Below are 26,302 nucleotides of genomic sequence, written 5' to 3'. Positions count from 1 at the left end.
ATTTTCGAGAAGTCATTTAGGCTAAGAAGGAATGCAAGTGTTTTTGCTAGTCGTATGAAATGAACAGATTGATTACCTAAGCCTGACTAGGTGTATTTCAGTGTATGCTTTATAGATCATTTGCGCGTGAGATTGTGAATAAAATTGAAATTTAGATACCTATCTTCTTCGTATATGGTAAAAGTTTAACAGCTAATTCTGAAATGAAGGAACAATCTTTCCCCATCAAACTGCACTCACACATGCTTACAAACATACTGTATACATAACTTTTCAAAACGAGATAGTCTTATAATTCTTTTTTCGCTTCGTTAGGCATTCCGCTCTTTTTCATTGTGATATTAACTCTATTTCATTTCCATTCGTTAATGAGTGTGACTATATCCTATTTACCTTTGCATTTTGCAGTTCCTTTTCAACTTCTCCGGCAACCAGCAGGTTTGGTCTAAGTTCTACCCCTTTACCGAGTGACGGAGACAATAGAACAAAGCATTTGTGAATTAAATACATACGTCATTAACGCTCTCTCTCTCTCTCTCTCTCTCTCTCTCTCTCTCTCTCTCTCTCTCTCTCTCTCTCTCTCTCTCTCTCTCTCTCTCTCTCATTTGCAGCCCACGCATCCCATTATCCTTCATGAGGCCTTCACATGACAGCAAACTCTGCGGTGATGCAAGATGGTGTGCACCCGAAATACACCGTTCTCATTCCGCTGGAACTCAAATCAAGTCCTGATTGGTGGAAAACCAGCCATGTAGCCTCTGCAAGTGTGCGTGTGCAGGCGGGCGGTGGGGGGACGGGTTAATAGTAATGTATGTTGAATTCTTCATACTAAGAATGCCAAATAGAGGGAAAAATATTGCACAGTCCAGCTCTGCTGCTACATGATTCGTAGGAATATGATAAATCACAAGTCAGAAAACATTTGTCTTGCCTTTCAAGAATATCATAGTGTGCGGAGAGCTATAAGAACTGTACTTATAATAAGAACAGATAGCCCATATCCCATATAGATAAGAAGGGCTTCACTTCACAATGCCTATATTATGGAGTTAGAAGAAATGTGAAAACAAGAAATAGGAGGAAAACTGGTCTTATGCTCATTAGAATGAGTCAAGCTTAGTCTTCCCACCTGAAGTATGGTAAAATTCGTATGTAACACACACACACACACCAGTCTGGAAAGAAACTCGAAGTTCGTTTACAGAAAGTAGTGAAGCTGATTAGAGAGAGTGCAGTAAGATTTTTAGTTTGGAAGAAGAATGATGAGAAGATTCGCAAAGCCTAGCCCTTTTTCTTAATTTCCTTACTGTTTCGCTACTTGTTAGTTAATCGATATTTATGTTCATGCAGACAAAGAATGGTCAAAATTCTGTTTCAAGTACAGTACCAATCTTAGAAAATAGGTTTAAAGTAAACCTTACCTGGTGATATATATATACATTTGATATCTATTTAACTTGCTTTTTTTCTCTAAACCAAGAATTTCTCTCGGTAGTACATGCGGCCACTCATTTACTAAACGTTAGGTCAGCAACGATCAAGAATGAGGTTTCTTTATGAACCACAAAAGAAGAAGAATCACAAGTCGCTACAATATTGAAACAAAGTTGTCGATCTACTATGCTCGGAGCGGTGACATCGTAACCGCCTTCGAGGTCTTATTCCACATCGGTGGAAAATTTTGTCCATTGTTTTGACAATGGCGTCGTCGGATGATTTAGGAGGATCTTTGGATGTAGATGTCGTAGGGCTCGTTGATTTGGACTTTAAGTAAGTAAAACCGTTCCGGGAGATTTCATGGATGATAGTTAAGAAAGCAAACGAATTATACCCTTTTCTGTTGGACGTCTACGTAGGCCAGGCTTGGTGCTCGTCTGGGTCTTGACTGCAGGCTGCGGTAGGCTGGTTCTGGGCTATCTTGACCCCCTAGTTTTTGGGAATGGAGAAGACGTGGCAGATTACCCAGGACTGGGTCTTTTTCGTAGTTGATTGGATGATTGTTGTGTGGGATTATTTTGGACCGTTTTGTTTAGTGAAGAGGCCGCCACCGGCCTGATTTGGGTAGCCTTTGTGCCCTGCTGGTTATCGTATGGGGTAGAATTTAGGCCCTGCTGGTTACCTCATAGGATAATCTTTGGGGGCCTAACTGGTTATCCTATAGGATAGCCTTTAGGCCCTGCTGGTCACCTCATAGGATAATCTTTGGGGGCCTAACTGGTTATCCTAAAGGATAGCCTTTAGGCCCTGCTGGTTACCTCATAGGATAATCTTTGGGGGCCTAACTGGTTATCCTATAGGATAGCCTTTAGGCCCTGCTGGTTACCTCATAGGATAATCTTTGGGGGCCTAACTGGTTATCCTATAGGATAGCCTTTAGGCCCTGCTGGTTACCTCATAGGATAATCTTTGGGGGCCTAACTGGCTATTGGTTATCCTATAGGATAGCCTTTAGGCCCTGCTGGTTACCTCATAGGATAATCTTTGGGGGCCTAACTGGTTATCCTATAGGATAGCTTTTAGGCCCTGCTGGTTACCTCATAGGATAATCTTGGGGGGCTAACTGGTTATCCTATAGGATAGCCTTTAGGCCCTGCTGGTTACCTCATAGGATAATCTTTTGGGGCCTAACTGGCTATTGGCTAGCCTTTGGTTATCCTCATTGGATAATCCTTTGGGGCCCTGGTTATCCTATAGGATAGCTAGGCCCTGCTGGTTACCTCATAGGATAGGCTAATCTCTGGGGGCCTAACTAGTTATCTATAAGACAGCCTTTAGGCCCTGCTGGTTACTTCATAGGATAATAACTGGCTAATCTTTTGGTTACCTCTAATCTTTGGGGCCTAACTGGCCTGTTTTACCATGGAAAGGCCCTGCTGGTTTTTCTTATACTTTTAGGGCTGCTGATAAGGGAGTTGCATTTGTTTGTTGTCAACTGGCATTGGTTATCCGATAGCCTTTTTGCCCCTAACTGGTTACCCAGGATAGGTAATCTGTGGGGCCTAACTGGCTATTGGTTATCCTATAGGATAGCCTTTAGGCCCTGGGTTTCATGGGTTTTGGGGGGGAGAACTGGTTATCCTATAGGATAGCTTTTAGGCCCTGGACATGTCTACATTGTGGGGGCCTAACTGGCTATTGGTTATCCTATAGGAAAAGGCCCTGCTGGGAGAGGGCTGAGGGAAGGAAGAATGTGGGGAAGGCAGGAGATAATCTTTTGCTCAACGTCCCCCAAAAATGCGGGGAAGGTGAGGATAGGCTAATCTGGGGAGGCTAACTGGGGGTTTTTACAGAGGCAAAGGCCGTGCTGTTACCTCATAGGATAGACATCTCCTTAACCAACAGTCCTAAAAGTATGCTGGAAAACCAATTTCTAAGGCACCAATATTTGGAAAGGCAGTGGTTTAACCTGTGAGGATAATTTTAGGGCTGCTGATAAGGGAGATGCATTTGTTTGTTGTCCCCCACACCCCTAACTCACCCAACAGGGAGGACTTCTCAATTCCTCCTGAAACTTCCAAACGTAACGGACATGTTTAGTACTGGCACTGAGATGTATCCAGGGAGGGGCTGAGGGAGGGGAAGACCCTGGGGAAGGCAGGGAGATAGTTACTTCAAAAATGCGGGGAAGGATAAACCTTTGTTGCTCACGTCCCCCAAAACTGGCTGTCCTAGGTGAGGATAGCCTTTATGTCCCCCTGCGGGGAAGGTGGTTACCGGAGGGGATAATCTTTTGCACAGGGGCAAAACATAACTGGTTTTACCAACAGGATAGGGCCTTTAGGCACTATTTGGAAAGGCAGTGGTCTAACCTCTTAGGGTAATCTTCCAACAGCAGGAGCCTCAATTCCGGTTGAAACTTCCTTATAGGATACCTGGTTTATCCTATAGGATTTAGATCCTGCTGGTTACCTCAAAGGATAATCATTGGGGGCCTAACTGTTTATCCAATAGCATAGCCTTAATGCCCTACTTGTTAGCCTACCTCCTAGGATAATCTTTTGGGGGCTAGCCTAACCGGTTATCCTATAGGATAGCCATTAGGCCCTGTTGGTTAGCCTACCTCCTAGGATAATCTTTTGAGGGCTAGCCTAACTGGTTATCCTATAGGATAGCCATTAGGCCCTGTTGGTTAGCCTACCTCCTAGGATAATCTTTTGGAGGCTAGCCTAACTGGTTATCCTATGGGATAGCCATTAGGCCCTGTTGGTTAGCCTACCTCCTAGGATAATCTTTGAGGGTCTAACTGGTTATCCTATAGGATAGTCTTCAGGCCCTGCTGGTTACCCTAAAGGATAGCCTTTGGGCCTAAGCAGGACTTTTCCTAAATAGCCTAAGTCTCATTACATAGCGTATGCAGAAAATTATCCCAAATTTCCTCATCATCACAATAGCCTAATTGAAATACGACTAGCTTGTACTAGCCCACCCCCATGAAGTGCATTCAATTTAACTCTACCCTAGCCTAAGTTTTCAGAGTTGGTAAATCTGTATAATTACTCTAGTGATCATTAAACTAGCAAGATAGACTAGGCTAGCCTATAGCTCTTCTGGTAGTTTATGATGTAAGTTATTTCTGGTGATAAAATTAATTTCTCACTATAATTGGTTCAGTTTCACAATAAGCTGTAGGTCCCATTGCTGTAACCAGTTGGTTCTTAGCCATATAAAATAAGTCTAGATGGGTCAACCTAGGAAGCTGTTAATGCTCAGTGGTCTCAGTTAAACTAAGGTATACTTAATTTTTTTTTATGATGTAAGTCTAACAAATTTTTATTTTCATTTCCATTGGGAATTGAATGGTTAATCCATTAGATGCTACCAACATGTTTTAGGCCATATTTATTGTAAAATGGAAGGTTTACTGTGGTAAATCTTTGGATTTTGGGCAAGATGAAAAATGAAAACGGTTATTCAGTAGCTTAACCTAATTTAGGGTTATTGGTCTAACATGACTAGGCCTATAGCAGAGTCCACCTAGCTTTGCAGCTAAGCCCCACCCACTGCACGCCAGTGATTGGCTGGCTCTCGAAGGAGGAGTGACGTCACACTAGTTGACAGTCCAAATGATTACCAGTAAGGATTTGACTCCGTTCGGTAATGAGATTTGAGTTCCTGGAGTTAGGAAGCTTGCAGTTGATGTCTCTGATGAAAGACATATTAAGTTATTTATCATTTTTTTTCTTTTTTTATGCGCAGCCTAAATACACAAGCATCTTGCTTTTTTTTTTCTTTTAAATTGGTGTTGGCATAAATAAACAATCCCACATAGACGACATTGAAATGAAGCATAGACTTATGCAGCCATATCAGATATTAATATCATTGAGAGATTAGGCTTACACGTCAATTTCTTATACTTTGAGGCAGTGGCATGGCATAGGCCTACACGTCTATTTCTTATATTTTGAGGCAGTGACAGGGCATAGACCTTCACGTCAATTACTTATATTTTGAGGCAGTGACATGGCATAGGCCTACACATTAATTTCTTATATTTTGAGGCAATGACAGGGCATAGACCTTCACGTCAGTTTCTTATATTTTGAGGCTATGACAGGGCATAGGCCTACACATCAATTTCCTATATTTTGAGGCAATGACAGGGCATAGGCTTACACGTTAATTTCCTATATTTTGAGGCGTGATAGGGCATAGGCTTATGCATCAATTTCTTACATTTTGAGGCAATGACAGGTCATAGGCCTACACGTCAATTTCTTATATTTTGAGGCAATGACAGGGCATAGGCCTACAGATCAATTTCTTATATTTTGAGACAATGACAGCGCAGGGGCCCACACGTCAATTTCTTATCGCACATAGTTTTCTACCCGTATCTCTTGGAAATAGCGTAGCTTTTAATTAATATAGTAGTTTTAACTCCACAATCTATAATGTATATGCATGCGTGGATGGCCATAGTAATTGTAATGCCACTTTATATCACAATGAATAAAAGTAATACTTGTGGGCACATAGCTGATGGTGCACACAGATCAATCATAGGACTGTCTCAGCATTAAACACAACTATCAAACTGTTCTCAATGAACTTACAGTATATTGAAAATATATTTACAAAGGGATAACAAATTATATTACTGTGATGAGTAAATATAAGGGTGCTGTAGCATTTCTATGAAAATGAAGGCCATGATAGGAAGGCATCATAAGATACTTAAGGAAATAAGAAAAAAAATAAATGATAACTGAAAAAGTTATGTATGAGATGATCCAAACCTGTCTGTGAGTAGCCCGTGATTCATTTGCTTTTGGGGCATTCTTGTAGATTACCTGTTGGACAAATGATACACAAGAGTCAGTAAATTTCTCTCTCTCTCTCTCTCTCTCTCTCTCTCTCTCTCTCTCTCTCTCTCTCTCTCTCTCTCTCTCTCTCTCTCTCTCTCTCTCTCTCTCTCTCTCTCTGGAGAATATTCTAGCTGAGGCTATATTCTCAAAGATCTCAATTACTTTTAATTAAAACAAATTACTAAATTTTAATTAACAAGAGTAGGCAGATAAATCTTTACACCAGTATTTTATGAATAGGTCTGTGTTTATTCTGCAATATTAGGTTACCATATGAAAATTTTTCGAAGACACTACAAACACCATAACAGCAGCAGCAAAAACAAGAATAACCATGACGAGAACCACAATAAAATGGCTGAATATAAGATTTGCCTATAATCCAAATGTCATAAGACATAGGACATTATAGGTCTATGTCATTTTTTATGGTCCTGTTATTTTGAAAGGAGATAATGTTCTTAAGAATATTCTCGGCAAATTATATCCAATATGACTCTTATAGCCTATCATACTGTAACTTTAAGTTAAGCATAGGCATATTCTGGTTTTGTAGAGTGCAGTCACTGCTTGTCATCCCTCCAGATGTGCAAATGATTGCAATGAAATCGATTTTATGACTATTAAAACGCAGTAAAATTTCCTGAATTCAGTATGAAATTCCAGTCTGCATAGCCCTGAGAAAGTCATTGTGTTAAATTTAGAATGGTGAACACGCTTGACAGTATCAGACCTTAATTATCATTGTTCAGTGATTCAATTGCACCAGTTCAAACGCAGACATTCCGTGTCACCTCCGTATGCAGGTGAACCTCATTTACGAAACACAACATTGCCGCATCAAGGAACACTCCTGACTTCATTAATATTTTCCTGTTTTTTTACCATTTTTAGGGAAATGTGTATTATGATTTTAGTGGAGGGGATAATATAATGTTTCCTTTTGATAACCAGCAGAATGTATTTAGTTTGGTAAAACAACCGTTGCAGAATGAATGAAGATGAAAAGAACCACAGATTAACCAACTTTTCAAAACCATTGCCAACCAATGAGCTTCAATGAATGGTCGTGATGTAATCAGTGGGCGGGGCTTAGCTGCAAAGCTAGGTGGACTTTGCTGTAGGTGGGCTAAAGGTATTACCTACCTAACCTGAATCTAAAGGTTACTTGAGAAAGTGCTACGATTGATACCAGAAGAACTGAAGAAAATAATAGCAAAGTGGTTATTCATAGGAACGTGTTTTCTTATGACAACATTGTATGGTATTGGAAAAGATGCCGAGCAAGAATTTGATTCGAAAAGAAGTACATGCCATGTTAAAAGGCATTATTAATGCCACTGTCAAGCAGTCCACCAACCTATACTTGTTCGCTGTTGGGAAAATTGATGGGCACAGAAAGTCAAATGCATTATGAATTCTGGGTAATTTCTGTGTTTCCTTGATGTGTAAACCAGCAAAAGCAGCTGTGCTTTTTGAGTCTTGGTAGCAAGGTAATTAACTAACAGCAGGTGAGTGGGGGGCTGGGGAACCCACTCAGGCACTCAATTGTAGATGTCACCTATTCTTCGGCATCAGGGACAAATGTGGATTTGCTTAGAGGTGGATATACAATAAGAGACTTAAGGATTTGTTAGTCAGCAAATAAGGCACTAATTTATGCAGTTGGTAAAAGCGAAGAGTTGTGAAGCAGACTGCAATATAAGAATGTTTAATCTCTCTCTCTCTCTCTCTCTCTCTCTCTCTCTCTCTCTCTCTCTCTCTCTCTCTCTCTCTCTCTCTCTCTCTCTCTCTCTCTCAATAGCACACAAAGTAAAGTGAAGGGACAGGCATCTTGTATGTAAAAGTTTATTGGCTGACATTTAGTTTGACTTCACACTTTCAAACATTCTTTTCAAGACTGAAACATGAAAACACTAGAACACAGAAAATTGATAAAAAGAATAAGGTAAAAAAAAAATAGATTCAACATAAAATTACACACAAGAACCCACCTGAGCAGTGGAAGGGAGGAGACTGAAAGAAAACATTTAAAAAAACAAGAAGTCGTAAAACACCAAATTAGGCCACAAACAATTGCATAGATGGCAGCTGGGTATTTAGAATTGTAACTGCCTTTTTTATTGAAAGGTATTGTAAAATGTTCAGGTCAGTTTCATTGTGTACTCTTCCAGACACTTTGAAGTCTTTATATCCTCTATAGGTTTTAAATATTTCCAAGTGATTTCATATGTTGGAATGTTCAGTGTTGGACAGCCCACTACCAGTTCTAAAAGTAAGTCCTTTATACTTAAGTGAAACATTGATCTGATTGTCATGGGGTTTTTGGAACAAGTTTAAGGTCAGTAGCAGGGAGAACTTTTTGAAATATATACATATATGAACTTGGTATACAGTACATGACTAAGTTAATGTCCCTTAATGGAATGTAAATATTATAGTTGTGTTGATAGTAAATTTTGTGGATTGCAGTACATATTTACCAAAGATTTTCAAACAGTGATATGTGATAGCCTAAGATCTAGTAGCTTACGTGTGTCTGATGGTGTAAAGATTTCATAAATTTTTGTAGGCCATACAAAATAAACAGCAATGTTGCTGCAATACATTTGGAAAAACACACAAATTTGAGTGGATTGTTTATTAGATCTTTAATGGGGAGGTACCAAAATGCATCACAAAATGATAACTACATGTTCAGTATAAAATCAGCATTGTATTTTTAAACATACTTACCTGGTAGTTATATATATAGCTTAAGTCCCTGACGTCACGGCAGAATTTCAAAACTAGCGGCAATCGCCGATCGGTAGTCAGGTGAACCACCTGTGCGCCCTCTACCCAGGTACCTGGAACCATTCCAACTATTCCTCAGATCTTCCCTGCCGCTGTGTCGGTAACATCGATGGAATTTCGCTCGTAGCCCGTGTTTTTTCACAACTTATTTTGGTGAAGTACACTTTGGCTTGGCTTTCGCTCGTTTGCTTTTAGAATTTCTTACAACATACCTGACTCTTCATCGAGTGTGAGAATGTGTGTGTGGGGATGCAAACGGCTTGCTAAAGTCTCCTTGGGTCCCCACTCAGTATATGTGAAGAACGGGAATGGTTTGCTTATAGTCGGTGTATATGTGAGAAAGCTTGAAAGACCGGCTCAGAAGAACTAAGAGTACTGTGTCTCACTCTTCTTGATATAACCAGGGAATAGTTAATTCTTTTCCCCTTGCTAACTATCCTATTGATCCTTCTCCCGTAGTGGTAGTCTCTGAACCCCCTACTGAAACAGGTAAGGACCCAACACTTAAAGATATGTTGGCCGCCAGGCAGGCCCTGGCCCAACAGGTTAAATCCCTCTCAGAAGACGGATAATATGTGATCGACAATAAGAGATCTAAAAAATACAAGTGTTACTATGTTGTTAGTGCAAGTGCAGTGGAGGGTGCGACCGCTCGGTCCTGTCGTGCTCCTAGTCCTAGACCTCTTCCAAGCTCACCAACCCCTGTGAGAAGGAAAGTCGACAGACGAAGGGAGGCGAGAGGCTTTAGCTACCGAGCAGTCGTCCCCTCGAGCGTACCTGTTGACGTTTCCCAGGACGCTCACCCTCGCCATAGGAAAGGCGAGGTAATGTTGTTCTCTTCGTCGTCGGACGACGCAGTCCCCATCGCAGAGGTAACTCTGGGCACGGGATGCACTGGCGTCAAGCGTCCAAAAACGGAATACAACAAAAAGCTCTCACAGCTCAGATGCAGCAACAACGTCAACCTGAGGAAGCTTTTGACCGATGTCGCACTGGCGGCCAGTTCTCAAGTAACCTCTAGGTTTGGCGGATCAGCGAACGTTACAAGTCCGGGCGCCAGGGGAGGTAGCCAGGTGTCGAAGCTGGACGCGCCAGGACGTCGGGCGCCCGAAGCTGGACGCCAGGACGTCGGGCGCCGAGAAGCTGGACGCCAGGACGTCAAGTGTCGAAGCTGGACTCCAGGGCGTCATGCGTCATGAGGCTGGCCGCCAAGATGTTAAGCTTTAAGAAAATGGATGCCAAGCGTCAAGAGACTGGACTCTTGGGCGCCCGAGCGTTATGATAATATTTTTGAAAGGCGTCACTATTTCGGTCTTGGACAATCAGAAAAGGAGACTGATATATCCGCATTCTCCTGTGAATCCTATTGTAGAGTTTTCCGACGAAGACGATATAAAAGGCCATCAGCTTTCATCAGACTTTAAAAGACTTATGAAGCTATTTTAGGAAGTTTTTTCCAGAGAATCCCCGCCTTCAGAATTTACTTTTGGGAAGGCGTCTAAGAGGGCAGTATTTACAAAGGTGGTTTTTTCCCGCTCGTCCAAGAGAGCGCTTAAAGTTTTGAATGAATGGATACTTTCGAAGAAGGAACAATAAAAGACAGCCTTTGCTTTTCCTCCAGCCAAACTGGCTTCAAGATTTAGCGTTTGGTATCAAACTGGAGAATCGCTCGGCCTCGGAATACCTGCCTCTTCCCAGGGAGACTTCTCGAATCTTGTTGACTCTTCTAGTCGAGTGGCCATGGGGAAAACGAAGTTTTGTTGGTCAACATCAGAGTTAGACCTCCCCCTCAAAGGAATTCTTAGGACCTTTGAGGTCTGTAATTTTCTGGACTGGACCCCGGGAGCTTGAGGAAGAAAGATGGAATTATTCAACACGACTGACACCGAAGAACTCATATATCTGATGTCGTGTATGGATAAAGGACTTGGAGGTGGTGCCAACAAATCAGTTACGCTTTCTCAGCGGGAATCCTGAAGAAAATGCCCATCTTTGATCTCTCCTGGCTAATGGGGTCACGTCCAGTCAAAATCAGAACTGATTTATGCCCCTTTTTTCCTCTCACCTCTTCTCTCAAGATTTGGTAAAGAGGTTCTTTCATCCTTGGCCCTGAAAACCACGTAAGATCTAATATCTAGAACAGCTAGAAAAGTCCTACCAACGACTTTCATCACTAAAAGAGTAAGGCTGAGGCTCCTGTTTTTCAGGTGTCTCAGCTCTTTCGTGGTCGGCCCTCCAATAGAGGTTCCTCTAGGACGGGTAGATGAACGATAACGAGAAGAGACTCTACACAGGGAAAAAGGAGGACATGACTTTCTTCTCTTGCAGACAGCGGTAAGAGCCAGACTGTCCAGTTTCTAGCAAGTGTGGGAGAGAAGGAGAGTGGACCTATTGTCCATTCAGTTACTCTAAGAGGGGTAATGATATAAATACCTTAGTTTTAACTAGAAATAATCCCTCTAACTCTTCATCAGCCGACCACGGGAATTGAACTCCGGCCCAACGAATGACAGTCTGAAGCTCATCCGGTTCGGACAACAAAGGTCTTCTAAGAGGGGTACAAGATTGTTTTCCTGAGGAAGCCCCCTCTAGTAACAAGACCAATAGTCCTTTCTGTCAAAATGCAACGACAGAACCAAGGCAAAGGCTCTATAGCAACAAGTGTCTATGATGTTGCAAAAGGAGACCAGACAGAGAGTTCAAGATCCGAATTCCCCAGGATTCTACATTCGGCTATTCCTGATCCCCAAATGCTTGGGGGGTTAGAGATCGATGCTAGACGTGATTGCAACCAAAGGTCGCTATGGAAACAACAAAATCGGTTCTAGCTGCAGTCAGACAGCATGACTGGATGGCCTCACTGGACCTCCAGGATGCGTATTTTCACATTCCCATGCACCCGAACTCCAAGAATTTTCTGAAGTTCGTCCACGGGAAAAGTTTTTTCCAGTTTCGGTCTCTCTGTTTCGGTCTAAGCAGACGTGGCTGACGTCTGGCTCGGGAGTCGAGACCTCTCAAGAGCAAGTTACCCAATATTGAGGGACGTCATGATAAGACTTCATAGACTCCAGGTTGTAGCCACGGGAGCAACCCGGAGCTCTTCCCTTCCAGCCCCAAGGGTAGCTCTCCTATTAAGAGCAAACGTAGATAGTTCTGTTCAATCAGGATACCAGGCTGCAAGAGCGTGGTGGACGCTGTGCTGCCTTCCGTACATTCTCCTTTTCCTCCTTCGGATTGGTACTCATCTGCTGAACCCTCTCCACAATCCATTATTGATGTTGAGGAGGAAATAATTCCCGTAGTTGATGCTTCCCCAGCCTCTCCCCAACAGCAGGAAGCCCCGTATATAGCTTTACTACAAAATATGCAGCAGACTTTGTCTTCTCTGGTGCAAGCATGACAACCAGGCAAAGAGAAGAAGGATAATAGACGTCCAACTAAAGCTTCTAGACGTCCAGAAGTTTAAGACGATGAACGTAGTAAATGAAACTCTAGACGCTGGATACTCTGGCGTCAAGCATCTAGGAATGAAACACCATGACGGCAAGCGTCAATGAACTCAAGACGTCAATCGTCAAGGCATTGGACGTCAGGACATCAGGCTTCAAGATATTGGAAGCCAAGACGTGGAGGTAGCTCAGGACGCAAGATGCACTGGCAACAAGCGTCTAGCACAGATTTTCACAAGGATGATTACCAATGTAGCAGATTTTTTCTTCACACGAGAGACATCGGAATCTCCTTGTACTTGGCGACTGGCTCCTCAGAGCTCCTTCCCACACACGCTGCCTGGAGGATCTTCACACCACGATTCATGTATACGAAGAATTAGGTCTTCTGATAAACAGAGAGACATCTCAACTGATCTCATCCCAAGAGGTTCTGTACCTTAGGATAAAGATTCAGAGTCAGGATTTTCGGGCTTTTCCTTCTGTTGCAAGAACAGGACAAGCCTTAAGAAAGTTTTAGGACTTTCTAAAGAGACAGACATGCTCGGCGAGGGAATGGATGAGTTTGCTGAGGACCCTTTCCTCGCTAGAACAGTGTGTTTTCCTCTGGAAGATTGATTTTATGCCCGTTACAGTTTTCTTCTAAATCAGAACTGGGACAAGGAAATTGAACTGGAGACCAAGTGCTTCCCCATTTAAGTAACCAATAAGGCCGAGTTTAGAGTGGTGGAATGACCCTGTCAAGCTCAGGAGGACTTTTCTCTACATCAGAGGAACCCAGACCTAGAGTTGTTCTCGGCGCTCAGGATTGGGAGCAACACTAGGAAAGGAAGAACTAACTGCAATCCTTCTAGCTCTCAGGAGTTCGAACACATAGTGGAGAACAGAGAGGTGCAGGTCATCGCCGACAACACGACAGCATTGCCCTACATTAGCAAACAAGGGGGCACTCACTCCAGGTCTCTATACGAGACAGCAAGAGAACTTCTTCTCTGGGCAAAGGAGAAGAATGTCAAACTAGTAACCCACTTTATCAAGGGGAGAAAAAATATGAGGGCGGACATTCTGAGCAGGAAAAATCAAGTCCTCTCAACAGAATGGACGCTACTTCAGACATCTTCAAGCATGTGGCGACTTTGGGGACGTCAGTGCATGGATCTCTTCGCCACAGCGCAAGCGAAGAGACTGAAACTTACTGCTCTCCTTATCAGATTCGGACGACATACATAGGCAGCGTTCCTGATGGACTGGTCCAATTTGGACGTGTATGTTTTTTCCCCTTTCAAGATAATACACAGGGTACTCAAAAAATTTGTGTCACACGAGAGGACCGGAATGACCCTTGTGGCCCCTTACTGACCGACAAGAGATTGGTTCACAGAGGTATTTAGAGGATGGTGCAAGGACAACCATGTGTCCTCTTCCAATGTCTCTGTAACCCAAATTTGTATATAGAGAACTCACCAACATGGAACCTAGAAGTGGTCCTGAGGTTCCTCAGGAGGAGGTTCGATCCCTTATAGAGGACATCTTTAAAGGACCTTACCATGAAAACTCTTTTCTTGGTCAGTTTAGGCAGCGAAAAAAAGTTAGTGAGTTACATGCTCTCAGCAAGAATATAGATTTTAGACAAGGCAAGGCAATCTGCTCACCGCAACTAGGCTTCCTTGCAAAAAATGAATACTCATCACAACCCTGGCCCTTAACGTTCGAGATTCCAAATCTGAAGGACATAACAGGGGAGGAGAGAGAGAGAGTCCTATTACCGGTAAGGGCTCTAAGGCTTTACCTGGATAGGACAAAGGACTTAAGAAGGAATTCAGAAGGGCTTTGGTGCTCAGTCAAAACGCTCTCTGTACAGATGTCGAAGAATGCTCTGTTTTTTATTTTATCAGACAGTTGATAAAAGAAGCACATATGGAATGTAGAGAGATAGACCACAAGATTCTGAAAGTAAAGACGCACGAGGTCAGGGCAGTAGCAACCTCTGTAGCTCTTAATCAGAACAGGTCCCTGCAGAGTATCTTGGACACGACCTTCTGGAGAAGCAAGTTAGTATTTGCCTCTCATTATCTAAAACAAGCCCAACATTATACGAAGGCTGCTATATGCTGGGTCCATTTATAGCATCTAATTCAGTAATGGGAGAAGGGAATACCCTACAACCCCATAAACCAATACCCTTTTTCTTACCTTGGAATTGAGAATTTTTATGATTGTTTGTGAAGACTGGACGCAGTCTTCCGCAATCATTGGGATGAAAGTTCCTTGGTAGCGCCCGGAACAAGGGTATTGAGAGGAGGTCTAGTCACATAGAGGTTATACACAGGTTGACAGCCCCTAGAGATTTTCAGCCCCCTGGGTGGATCGCTGGATCTCTTAAGGAATGCAGACATAATGAGGGGGAGTTCATTGAAGTCAGCTTCCTTAATCCAATCCCATAAAACAATACCCTTTGTTCTTGCCTTGGAATGGTTGAAATTTGATGGTTGTTTGTAAAGATTGAACACAGTCTTCCACAATCATTGATTTTAGTCAGATGATCATTTTGTTCCTTGGTGGTGCCCGGAACAAGGTTATTATAGGTTGTCTGTCACATAGAGGTTGGTACACCGGTTGGCAGCTCCTAGAGGTCTTCAGCCCCCTGAGTGGATCGCTGGACCTCTTAAGGAAAGCAGACATAATGAGGGGGAGTTCATTGAAGTCAGCTTCCTTAATCCAGGTAAGGACCTTAAGTTGGTTTATTAACCCTTAAGCAAATTCCAACGATGTTGGTTGTCTCTGACCCTCCACCAAAGGTGTCAATCAGCTATATATATAACTACCAGGTAAGTTAGATGTTTAAAAATATTTTCATAATAAAATAAATTTTTGAACATACTTACCTGGTAGTTATATATAATTAAATTCCCGCCCTCCTCCCCTCTAGAGACTTGGGGCATGGAAGATCTGAGGAATTGTTGGAATGGTTCCAGGTACCTGGGTAGAGGGCGCACAGGTGGTTCACCTGACTACCGATCGGGCGATTGCGCGAGTTTTGAAATTCTGCCGTGACGTCAGGGACTTAAGCTATATATATAACTACCAGGTATGTTCAAAAATTTATTTTATTATGAAAATATCATATTTACATGGATGTTGTGTTTGATGCAATTTTGTGTATGCATGTGCATCATGTTGCTGTGCATTTGCTTGCCTTTCTGTTTCTCTCTCTCTCTCTCAGTTATTCTTTTTCAGAAAAAAGATTTTTCAAGTCTGATCGACATAAACATTTTCGTCATATCACAGGTAGGGTAAGGGAGAGAGAGAGAGAGAGAATTTCAATGTTAATTCTTTTATATATTTAATATACAGTACCTGTATACTGCACACTTCGGTTTTTATTTTGTGTGCAGTATGTAGAGTGCATTCTGCTATGTTAAATGTCATGGTAACTTGAAAAGTAACGGCTATTGTTTAGGAGTATTGTGTGCAAAATTTATGGCATAATCTGTACTGCTTAATATGGTACTTCAAATCCAGAGTATGTCTTACAGGCTTGCCAGATAAGTGTAAGCTAAGTGGACAAACACTTGACATTATTTCCTGTTCATTGTTCTCTATTTCTTAATTTATCTTTGCAGAAGTGAACCAGACTTTTTTGACTTTGATTCTGGGGGAGAATTTGGGTTATTTGGAGAGGATGGTGTTGCTCTGAACACTACTTCATCAAATACCCACAGCAGTCAGCCTCCAGTAATAACTTCGCAAAATGCCCTCCCAACCCATGCAGCAACAGTCAATTCTGTTAATTCAAGTGGACCAGTCACTCACAGCGGGTCTGGATCTTCTGGTGCTAAGAAGAGTCCACATAACCGTAAATCAAAAAGTCATTGGAATGAAATAGAAAAAGATCTGTTCGTCAAAGGCATGGTAAGTTTTCTTGTTTAGTGTTATGCCAGTTATTTTAGTACAATATTACTGTATGTGTGTTATTTTCCATGACATGTAAACCACTTATTTCTGAGACATTAACTTCTCAGTTAGGTAAAGCTGAGGCATCATACAATTCATGTTACAGAAATATTAATTGTAAAAAATAATAATTATAAAGAATCACATGATATAATTTTGTTAACTAGAAACTATCAGTATAGACAAAATCCTGAATTTTGCATGACGGTGCTCATTAGTATTTGACGTGCTGACCCCTCTCTTAATTGTATGTCATTAGAATCTCAAGGGGTATTGTCACAGAGTACTATGCCCAATAGATGTAGGCTTAATTATAGTTTGGTAGCATCTAGACCCATTCAGGTTTATGCAGGGTTTTAAATGAGGGACCCTTGGAGTGAGTGCTTGGTGCTAGACCATGGCTCTTTTGGCTTTGTGAATATGGTTTTATCCAGAGGGCAATGCACTGCTTGCTTCGGGAACCAGTGACCTACGGTGTCCCTTTTGTGGTTTTTCTCTTTACTCTGCAGTATCTCCTTAACCCCGGCTGCAGTACTTTTCCCCTTTATGTTTTCTTCCATTTCCTTTGGTCTCTTGCTGCCTAGCTGTCCAACTTCCTATACTGTAAGTTTGTCTTGCTCAGATATTCCCTCATTAAAGAATAAATACTTTGGGTGAGCCGTATGAGTCTAGAAATGGCACGTGATGGTCTTTTCCCAACATTTTTGTTATAGTTATAATGAGATTCCCAGTTTTAATTTGTCTAATTTAGTGTTAAGAAGTGGGATTTTAGAATTTTAAGTTGGTGGTCTGGTTGAAATGTTGGATAATAATTAACTATAGTTTTTTTTTTTAGAAACATCATCATCTCAGCTTCTTAGTCCCTAGTTGGGGTAGCTGTTTTTGAGCTGGCTGTGGCTGTTTCTGTCTTGAATGGCTCATTTCTTAATTGGTTTTAGCAAATGTTTAATGTATGTTTGCCCTTCCTTACTCCTACCCCCATCAAAACTTTTTCCAAAATTAAAAACTTCTTTTGAGTTCGTCTTCCTCTCTCATCACTAAATGGCAGTACAGTACATGGCCCAGTGCTTGGCTTGTCAGCCTTAAGTTCATAAATCAAATCCTCTCATCACTTCTGGCTGAAGAAAACTTGTTGCTTTGCCATAATAAGTGAAATATGAAGTACAGTACGGTGGAGAAGAGAGAGAGGTGACTTCACCCATGAGGTATCTTGACTTGGTGAAACACTGCTAACATTGCGAAATTTAGGACTTGGTTCGACACATGGAAGCTGCCAAAGAATGGTGATTGTAAAGCACTTGTTTGCATGTTCTAGAAAATGTAAATGTGAGTTTGCTTTTATTCATTTTATTGATTTTTAGATTGAATTATTTTGTTATTTGGGCAAGAAATAATAGAAATTTTCATGTGTGTTATGATAAATTATTTAATATTTAGGTTAGGGTTACAAATCCTTGTAAGGCTCAGTCATCATATATTTACAGGAACTTTTTGGCCCCAATTGGGGTCGAATCTCCAATTTTATTGCAACTAAAACGCCAAGTCAGGTTCGTAGTTTTCACAAGAAGTGGGCAGAGACGGCCAATATTATCCAGGAGCCCCAAACATTGGATGACACATATGTCATCATGCCAGGTGACACTGTTTGCATTACAACCGACTTGGAAGATCCCCTTGGTCTTATTGAAACAGCAACAACAACAGTAACGACGACCCCATATTCTCCCAAGCGAGAGAGAAGCTCCAGTTCAGAAAATAGGAAAGGAAACAATAATGATGTGTATTTTAGAGACTTCAGTTCCTCTGGAGATGTTTATGTGCCTCCTATTGGTGAGGGATGGGAATGGGTACTTTCTAGTAATGGGTTGGTCACCAATACCCCAAATAGTGAAACAAAACCCGTCAAAAAGTCAAGTAGTAAGAAACAAGAGAACAGGAAGAAAGTGAAAAAGAAGACTCATACCTCTAGCACCCAGCCATTTAAGCTGAAATCGCCTTCAAAATCTCCTAAGAAAAAGAAGAAACTGAAGATTACCATAAGTGCAAAAAACTTTCCACAAGTAAATGTTAGTCAGCCAAAGAAACTTGCTGCTCGTAAAGAGAAACCCAGTTATGAGGTTGAGGGATTTTCAGCACCAGTTTTAGAGGGCCAAGTTGTTCATCTTGTCAAAGATGAGAAAGAAGAAGATAGTGATGTGGATATTGATGTCAGTGATGATGAACAGTTAATGATTGTAGACAAAGTGCCTCTAGAATCAGTACCATGTAAGGCTACAGACGATTGTGTTGATGACGAAATCTCTGAGAGTAAAGATTGTGTAAACAACAGTGTTTTTGGGGAGGAAACAAAGCAGGACACAAGAAAGCCCCAGACATTTACTTTCCCAATCCCAGTGAAAGAAGTTGAGTTAGACCCTCAGGTTATTACAGAAGAAGAGAAGAGAGTTCATTATGAATATTTTGATGGTAGAGGTGTTAAGACCCCTGAAAGATATTTACGGATTCGAAATTATCTTCTTAATTATTGGAAACAGACTAAACCAAAATATATGAGAAAGACCTCTGTCCGTGCCGGTTTAAAACACTGCGGAGATGTTAATTCCATAGGTAAAGTTCATGAGTACCTTGAAAAGATAGGTGCTATCAATTTTGGGTGTTCTGAAAGTAATTATTCATCTCCATTGGTTGTGGGTGTTAAGCACAAAGAGAAAGTATCATTGACTTGCAAACCTGTTGTGAAAGTAGATCGTTCTGACATGACTCGTCAGAAGCAGAAAAAGAAATGGGATTATCCCTTGAGTGAGGGTGGTGGTCTTACAATAAGCCATGATGAGTCTGGAGCAGTCATAGATGCTTGCCACATTCCAGAAGCTCCCAGGAACCGAGTAGGAATTGGAGGTGGTCGTGGTGGCAGCAGACTGGAGCAGTTCAAGCTGGTGCGTTGTTTAGAGCATGACCCTGACAGTCCTGCTCCCTTTTCTGTCATCATGCATGCTCATGCACTCATCACCCTTGATTTGCATTCCCATACTTCATTAGCTGAAGTCATGGGCTTACTGGGTGGATATTTTGATCCAGCGGCTCACATATTGTACGTAACAGTTGCAGTGCCTACTCGGGCAGTCAGCTCTGGAGTAGAGTGTGACATGTGTCCTATATCTCAGAGTGCTGCGTGCACTTCCATTCATGAAGGAGGTGTGCAAGTTGTTGGGTGGTACCATTCACATCCAACATTCCCACCTAATCCTTCAATTCAGGACATTGACACACAGTCCCAGATGCAGCAGTGGTTTGCCCGCCAAGAAGCTCCATTTTTAGGTATAATAGTGAGTCCTTTTTGTCCCACCAACCAGAATGAGGCATCTCACATAAGGTGCATTATATTAGACAAACCACCCCATGGAGAGCCTGAGACAGAAGAAGGAAAACCATGTCAGACCCCATATAAACTTTCGTGGTCTGTCAGTGAAGTTGTTCCTGGGGGTTGGGAAGAGGTGTGCCGTGAGATAAGATCAGTTGTAGGAGGGGCAAGGGACGATGCCATGGCCATAGACTGGCGTGGTGAGTGGAGGGGTCAGATTACTAATTGGGAAAAAGCAATATCTTCCCTCAATCACCATTTACCATCACAGCTACATGGACCCCTTCAAGCTGTACGAATGAAATTCCTTGCTGCTGTGAGAGAATATATGGATAGTTAAATCAGTTTGTATTACAAGGATTATTGAATTACAGTTCATTAACATTTTCTTTTTTTAATATTTTAACTTGCTGTTATTGGCAGTGCAGATCCTGAGTGTAAAATTTTTTGTTTATAGATTTGAATTGTACTGTTGATAGCTTTGTTTCATATTTAGACCTATAACATTTGCATGGTATCCTGTTTATTGTGTCATGATTTGTTTGAAGAGCTAAACAAACTATTAGCTATATATTGCTTGAGGGAGAGAGAGATTTATGTTTATTAATGTAATAAGATTATTTAGATCTTTTCTTTATGTAAGGATTTTATATTTTCTGAACCATAACATTTTATCCAGGAGTGTAACTTTTTTCACAGTGAGATGTGATGCTGATGTCTCTCTTTATAATGCAACTTGAAGTCATTTTTAGTTTTGATAATTGAAATATATTTAGATAGGACAACCTGTTATAGTGGCCTTCTTCTGAACTTACCTTTGCTTCCACAGCCTCTGAGCTGGAGAGTTTCAGTGGTGACTTGGTTTTAATATTAGCACAGATCATGTGCTCTATCATTAGGATTAGGTACATTCTGTTGCAAAAATGCTTAATTTACAACTGTGCATATTTTCTTTTATTGACATAAAACAGAGACTTGACTAAAGAATAATGATTATATTGGTATAGTCATTGCAGAGTATTTTTAGCTCAGAAAGTGTGGGTCATACAATTTTTGAAATGAAGGAAAGTCACTTTAGCGTATTAGGAAATTGATGAAAAAGTTTCATGTAGGAATTTTCAGTACAGTACAGTGATATTATAATTAAAGTGTTTAAGGGAGGGTAGAACAAAGAACGATTATCAATATGTTTTTGTCTACAAACCTGTTAAATCACGAATAGCCGTAATCTGTCCAAACAGTTCTTGAATCATAGCAGCTTCAGAGACCTTGAAAGGCAAAAGAGTTCGCTGTACATGCCCAGACTGTGCTTCGTCTCCCAAACCTTGCAGATAATGGATAGACTTCTACCATTGGAACACTGGTCCTTGTTATGACCCCCCCCTCCTAAATTGCTATACATATACTTAATGAGATCATATGAACAAATGATGTTTTTACAATTGTGAAATTTTTGTGCCCATCTCCTCTCCCCTCACTCTCCTTCATGGATGAACTAAAATTACCCAGACATAACAAAAACAGTCATAAACTAAAGTCACTAAGGAAATATACAAAACATATTTAACCTGTATATTAATAGTATACAAACATACAGAGAAATATTTCCTCAGATAAGCATTGTCTAAATAAAGGCTCTTGTTCACTGCTTGTGGTCCTGAAGATTAACGACAACTAGAGATGCAGAGTAGCGAGTACTCAAATATATGCCTAATTTAGTTGGGTAATCACCTGAAATTATGATAGGTAATCATTAAAACATGAAAAGCATAAACTTATAAAATTGTCCATCAGTACTCACTTTATCGCTAAAGTTAAGACAGGTTATAGCCAAATATCATTACCTTCCTTGAATTGTTAATAGCTGTCCTCCCACCAATGCATATGCTGTTATGTAAGCGTAACACTTCCAGAGGAAATATAAGAACCGCTAACACAGTCGGTAGGAAGCTAGATGCCAAGGTATTAGACAAATTCCAATGATTACTTACTTTCAAGACTAGCAAAGCCTTACTTAAAAAAATAATTTCAATAAGGACTGGAATTTACCAGGGGCCTAACCACTGACTACTTTCAGGTAGACTCCTTTCAGATACTTTCTGAGATGCAGTGAAAGCTGCGTAGGAACCAGATTTATTAAAAGCATCTGCTACCATCTTACGAAGAACCTTTCTCTGTGTATTGAGCTGATGTAAATTGGACATTATGATAAAAATAACAAATTACCTGACAAATAAATATGAAATAGCAATGACCACAGATACAAACAAACAGAGGGAGTGAGCTACAGCCAAACAAGTGCAACCTAATTTTGAGAGCCTCTTAATTACTAATCATGCTACTGTCCTGTCACAGTCTCCATGAACTAAAATGATCTAGTCATACGAAAATAGTCATAAACTAAAGGCACTAAAGAAACGCACAAAACATAATTAACAATATACAAACATACACTGAAAATTTCCCTCGAGTAAACATTAATATATAAATAAGCTAGAGGCTCTCGTTAACTGCTTATGGTCTTGAAGATTTACAACAACTAGGGATGCGAAGTATCGGGTACTCAAATGTATGCCTAATTTAGTTCAGCAATCACCTGCAATGAATTTCAGAGTGGTGCTTAGGTATACACGTACTAGAAGGTTATGTTCTGACTTGATCACGACTCATGCCAAGCCGATGACGTGTGTTTTGGAACTTCCTCGAAACAGATGGCACAAGGCAAATAATGCAGCACACTCCCCAGGAATAAAGTTACACCACGATCATTGCTGTTACATTAGTCTTCAAAAATTGCATAAGAACGGCAGATCCATCCAGGTCCTACTGGTAGAAAGAAGGATTAAAACTCCTGCTGGTGGTTTGTGTGCAAGTCCAAGGTAACTGTCTGCTCACGCTAAAGTAAACATATTTGCTGGCTAAACTATGGGTAACAGGTATAAAATTATTTTGAAAATGGGTCATGGGGTAATTATATAAGTGATAAGTGCTTAACATAAAAACAGCAATTTACGTATCTTGTGTCTTAGTTAACATAAGAAATAGATATATGTATTAACACTGCATTTACTAAAAATAATTTTCCTGTAGCATGGAAGAATAAGAATGCCACCTGAGACACTGGAGAATGGTCTGGCTGTGAACAGTGATCTCTTTTGTGTTTCAAGATCTATTGAATATTGTAACTGGAGAAGTGTTTGAATGACATAGGCTATTTATTATTGCTGGATTTGTAAAGAAGCATGTAATACCAAAAAAAAATTCTGTTTTAATAAACTACATATAACTGTAGGTGAACAAAATTGATAAGCACTTATAATTGTTTATGGTATTGAAGTTAGACTATTCCTCTGTGCTTTTAACCTGTTTACACAGTCAAGAAGAGTAGTGTACTGTGCCTTTACTCTTGTTTATTACATAATTAGGAACCTTCTGGCTAGGCATGACTTACAAAAATCTGAGTTTTTGGAGAGTAATTCGGTTTAGTGCTTACTTTATTAAATGACAACTGATAGGTTCATATGTAAATATATCATTGCTGTAATGAAACCTAATGGGCTGTGCTGTAGTTTCAAAAGCCTGTGTAGATTCTTTATCACTATGTGGAGTTCCTATTATTCAAGGACAAAATAAAAAAAGAAATTGCACCAAGCCAGGCTTAAGTCCTCATTTCTGTACCATGTTTGTCAAGCTCATTTGTCAGGAAATTAATCTTCATATGCTATATATAATCATGATTAGTTGATTATCTTACTGTGTAGTCATATATATTCCTATATATTGCATGATCCTTTTCCATAAGGGAATTAGCCGACAGTGTACCATGAATGACACACTTGAAGGCATAATTGAAGGTCTCTGCAGCAATGCTTTGGTCTCCAGCTACATTGATTCCTACCTCTTTAAATTCAGTGATTTTGCTTCAAACATTTCCCACTTTGACTTAGCCGTGCTTCATTGTTCTCATGTAGTTTAAAGACAAACCCTTGTCCCAGCCATATGGAAGTCCAAGAAATGATTTAGTGTTTAATTAAGCCACTTGAGAAAAGTAATAAATAGTTATGAGGGGATGCTTTCATTGACACAGTATACTGCTTTTATCTAACTGGACAGGTCAAAAGAGGGTAAAAAGTATCCAAAATATAAGTAAACTTAAGAATGTGAAATTACTAGTGCTGTGATGTCTCGAAAAATTTAAGACTGGTGAGTTAAATAGACAAAATAAAGGTAAGATATCGCATAAAGGTTAATGGAATTTAATATGATAATTTGACTTAGTGTACAGTTTTATTTGTTAAATTACAGGTTCTCAGCTACACAGCTTTTATAACAGAATGTTCCAGCTTTCATTGTTGGCATTAAAATTTTTAGGTCAATTTTCCTATTTTTTGGAGTTAGATATGTAATGATTTCCCTCCACTCTCTTTTGTCTTGTGCATTCTCTGTCTGAATCCCCATTTCGTATAGGTCTTCATCTGGGTCCATTTCAGTGGTTTCGTGGGCTTTCGTCAAGGTATTTGCACAGCTGCTAGATGGTCTTCCTTTCTCAACACACATTACGACTATTACAGCCTTCAAGGTTTTAGTCTTTTCTAGCTGCTAGATGCCATGTCTCTCCACCCATTTATCATTTGTAATAGGGACCACCCATCATTATTTAGCAGTGAATCTTGGCATTATATGGTGTAACCTTTTGAAAATTCCCTGGGGTGGGTTGGCGGTCAGTATTTCTGCTGCATAGAATAGTACGTGTCTTTTGCAGCATCAGAGTATTCTGTGTCAAAAATGGCATACTATATTTTTATTCATCAGTAATCTAGCAATTTCTTTCCACTTGGTGTAGGATGTTGTTGTTCCTGTACTTACAGTCCCATGAATACCTGCTTCATAGTCCTACCTTGACCTTCTACTGCAATATGGTTGTCCACTTCCCTATTCAGTCTTTTTTTCTTTCTCTTTCATATTTTCTTCAGGCAAGCCCTATGAGTTTAGAAGTGAGACTCATTAGCCTCTTTCAAATACTTGTGAGAAATGACAATGGTATTCTTAGTAACTGACAATTATGAAAATTCATTATTTGAGACCTGTTGAGATTTATTTAATAATTTGACAGCTTCATGAGAGGGTTCCATTTTCATTCAGCACATTGTAAGTTTAAATTTAGCTAGCCCATCTGTCTCTGTTATTATTATTTAAATTAGACCACTGTTGAGGTTCTGTCTTTCAAGTCATCCCAGTGCACATTGATTTGTGAGACAATTATGAAAATCTTGTGTGAGAGCTCTTATCTCCCCTTTGCGCATTTACAAATTGACTGGCTTAATAGCTTATGGTATGGACACCTGCACTTTCAAATTGTGTTCTGTGAGTTGTCACAGATTAAAATCCTTGAATATTTTGAGGATTTTTCATATTAGGAAATTTGTTGATCATTTATCCTTTTGTTCAGTTATATATGCAGTTTCTTACACAGGTAAGAAATATAGTTACTGAACGCTCAGGGATATTTCATATTGATTATGAAGTGTTTTTACTCAATGACACTCCTTCTGCCATGTAAGAAGAGACATATGCATTCTTTTGATTCTTGTACATAATAAGTTTATTGAAGACGCATTTTGTCAAAAGGTTGTAAGTAGTAATGTAACTTATTTATATTGTATATTGTGTTTTTTTATATATGCTTGATGTTCAAATAATACAGTAAGTGTGTTATACTTGTGTAAATTGTAAAAAATTTTGGACATATGTATATTGATATATAAAGATACTATTTTAGATTGAAAAGAAATATATGTTATAGCATGACTTTTGTAAATGTGAGCTATGCATTGTTTGATAGGAGTGAAGATGATAGACAGTATCAGCTGATGAAATTTTTGGTATGTTTCAATTTTTTCTTCTAATGTTGGACTTACTGCATTTTAGCCTCATGTTTTTATATTGTATGTGAAAAGAATCATACTATGAACATTTATATTACATCCTAACTGGTGTGATATGATGATGATGGTACATTAAAACCTGAGAGGAAATCATTCATCCTTTTTGTTAATTTACCTCCGTTTGTTATATATTTTTAAGATCTTGGTGAGTTTGGTAATTAATCTTCGTTAAACACTGAAATAATCACCTAAATACTATAAATGCTAACATCGGGATTTATTTTCAGAAGTAAAGTATGCATATTATTATGTCAAGTTAATCATAAAACATTAATTTGTTTACATGTATGATCCCATGCTTTACTGGTGATGATAATTCCCAGTTAGGTAGAAGCACTGGATTGTTACGAGTTGAATTTTTGGTTTAGTGACATCCACAAATGCTGTAGGCATAGACAGCTTCTTTTTGGAATCAACGTTTCTTCCTTTCTTGTGGCCATTACTCAACCTGTTAGTTTTTGAAAGTAACTTTTGTCTTTTTGCCATTTC

General features: G+C 40.0%; 1 protein-coding gene across 3 annotated transcripts; it reads left to right on the top strand.

Annotated features, from left to right (window-relative positions):
- Window positions 1-1,607: 1,607 nt before the first annotated feature.
- Window positions 1,608-25,906, top strand: LOC136843877 (histone H2A deubiquitinase MYSM1-like). 3 transcript variants are annotated; one of them, XM_067112746.1, is made up of 3 exons: window positions 1,608-1,770; window positions 16,177-16,465; window positions 17,992-25,906. In XM_067112746.1, the coding sequence occupies exons 1-3, from the start codon at window positions 1,700-1,702 to the stop codon at window positions 20,206-20,208; spliced, it is 2,577 nt and encodes an 858-aa protein (XP_066968847.1). In that variant the 5' UTR covers window positions 1,608-1,699; the 3' UTR covers window positions 20,209-25,906. The 3 variants fall into 3 exon arrangements, with proteins under 3 accessions (XP_066968847.1, XP_066968848.1, XP_066968849.1); XM_067112747.1 differs by lacking the exon at window positions 1,608-1,770 and adding an exon at window positions 17,556-17,790 and having other exon boundaries at window positions 16,330-16,465; XM_067112748.1 differs by lacking the exons at window positions 1,608-1,770; window positions 16,177-16,465 and adding an exon at window positions 16,487-17,833.
- The last annotated feature ends 396 nt before the right edge of the window (window positions 25,907-26,302 follow it).

Source organism: Macrobrachium rosenbergii, chromosome 12 (genome assembly GCF_040412425.1).
Source record: "Macrobrachium rosenbergii isolate ZJJX-2024 chromosome 12, ASM4041242v1, whole genome shotgun sequence".
Lineage (NCBI taxonomy): Eukaryota > Metazoa > Arthropoda > Malacostraca > Decapoda > Palaemonidae > Macrobrachium > Macrobrachium rosenbergii.
This window is presented reverse-complemented; position numbering and strand designations above follow the sequence as displayed.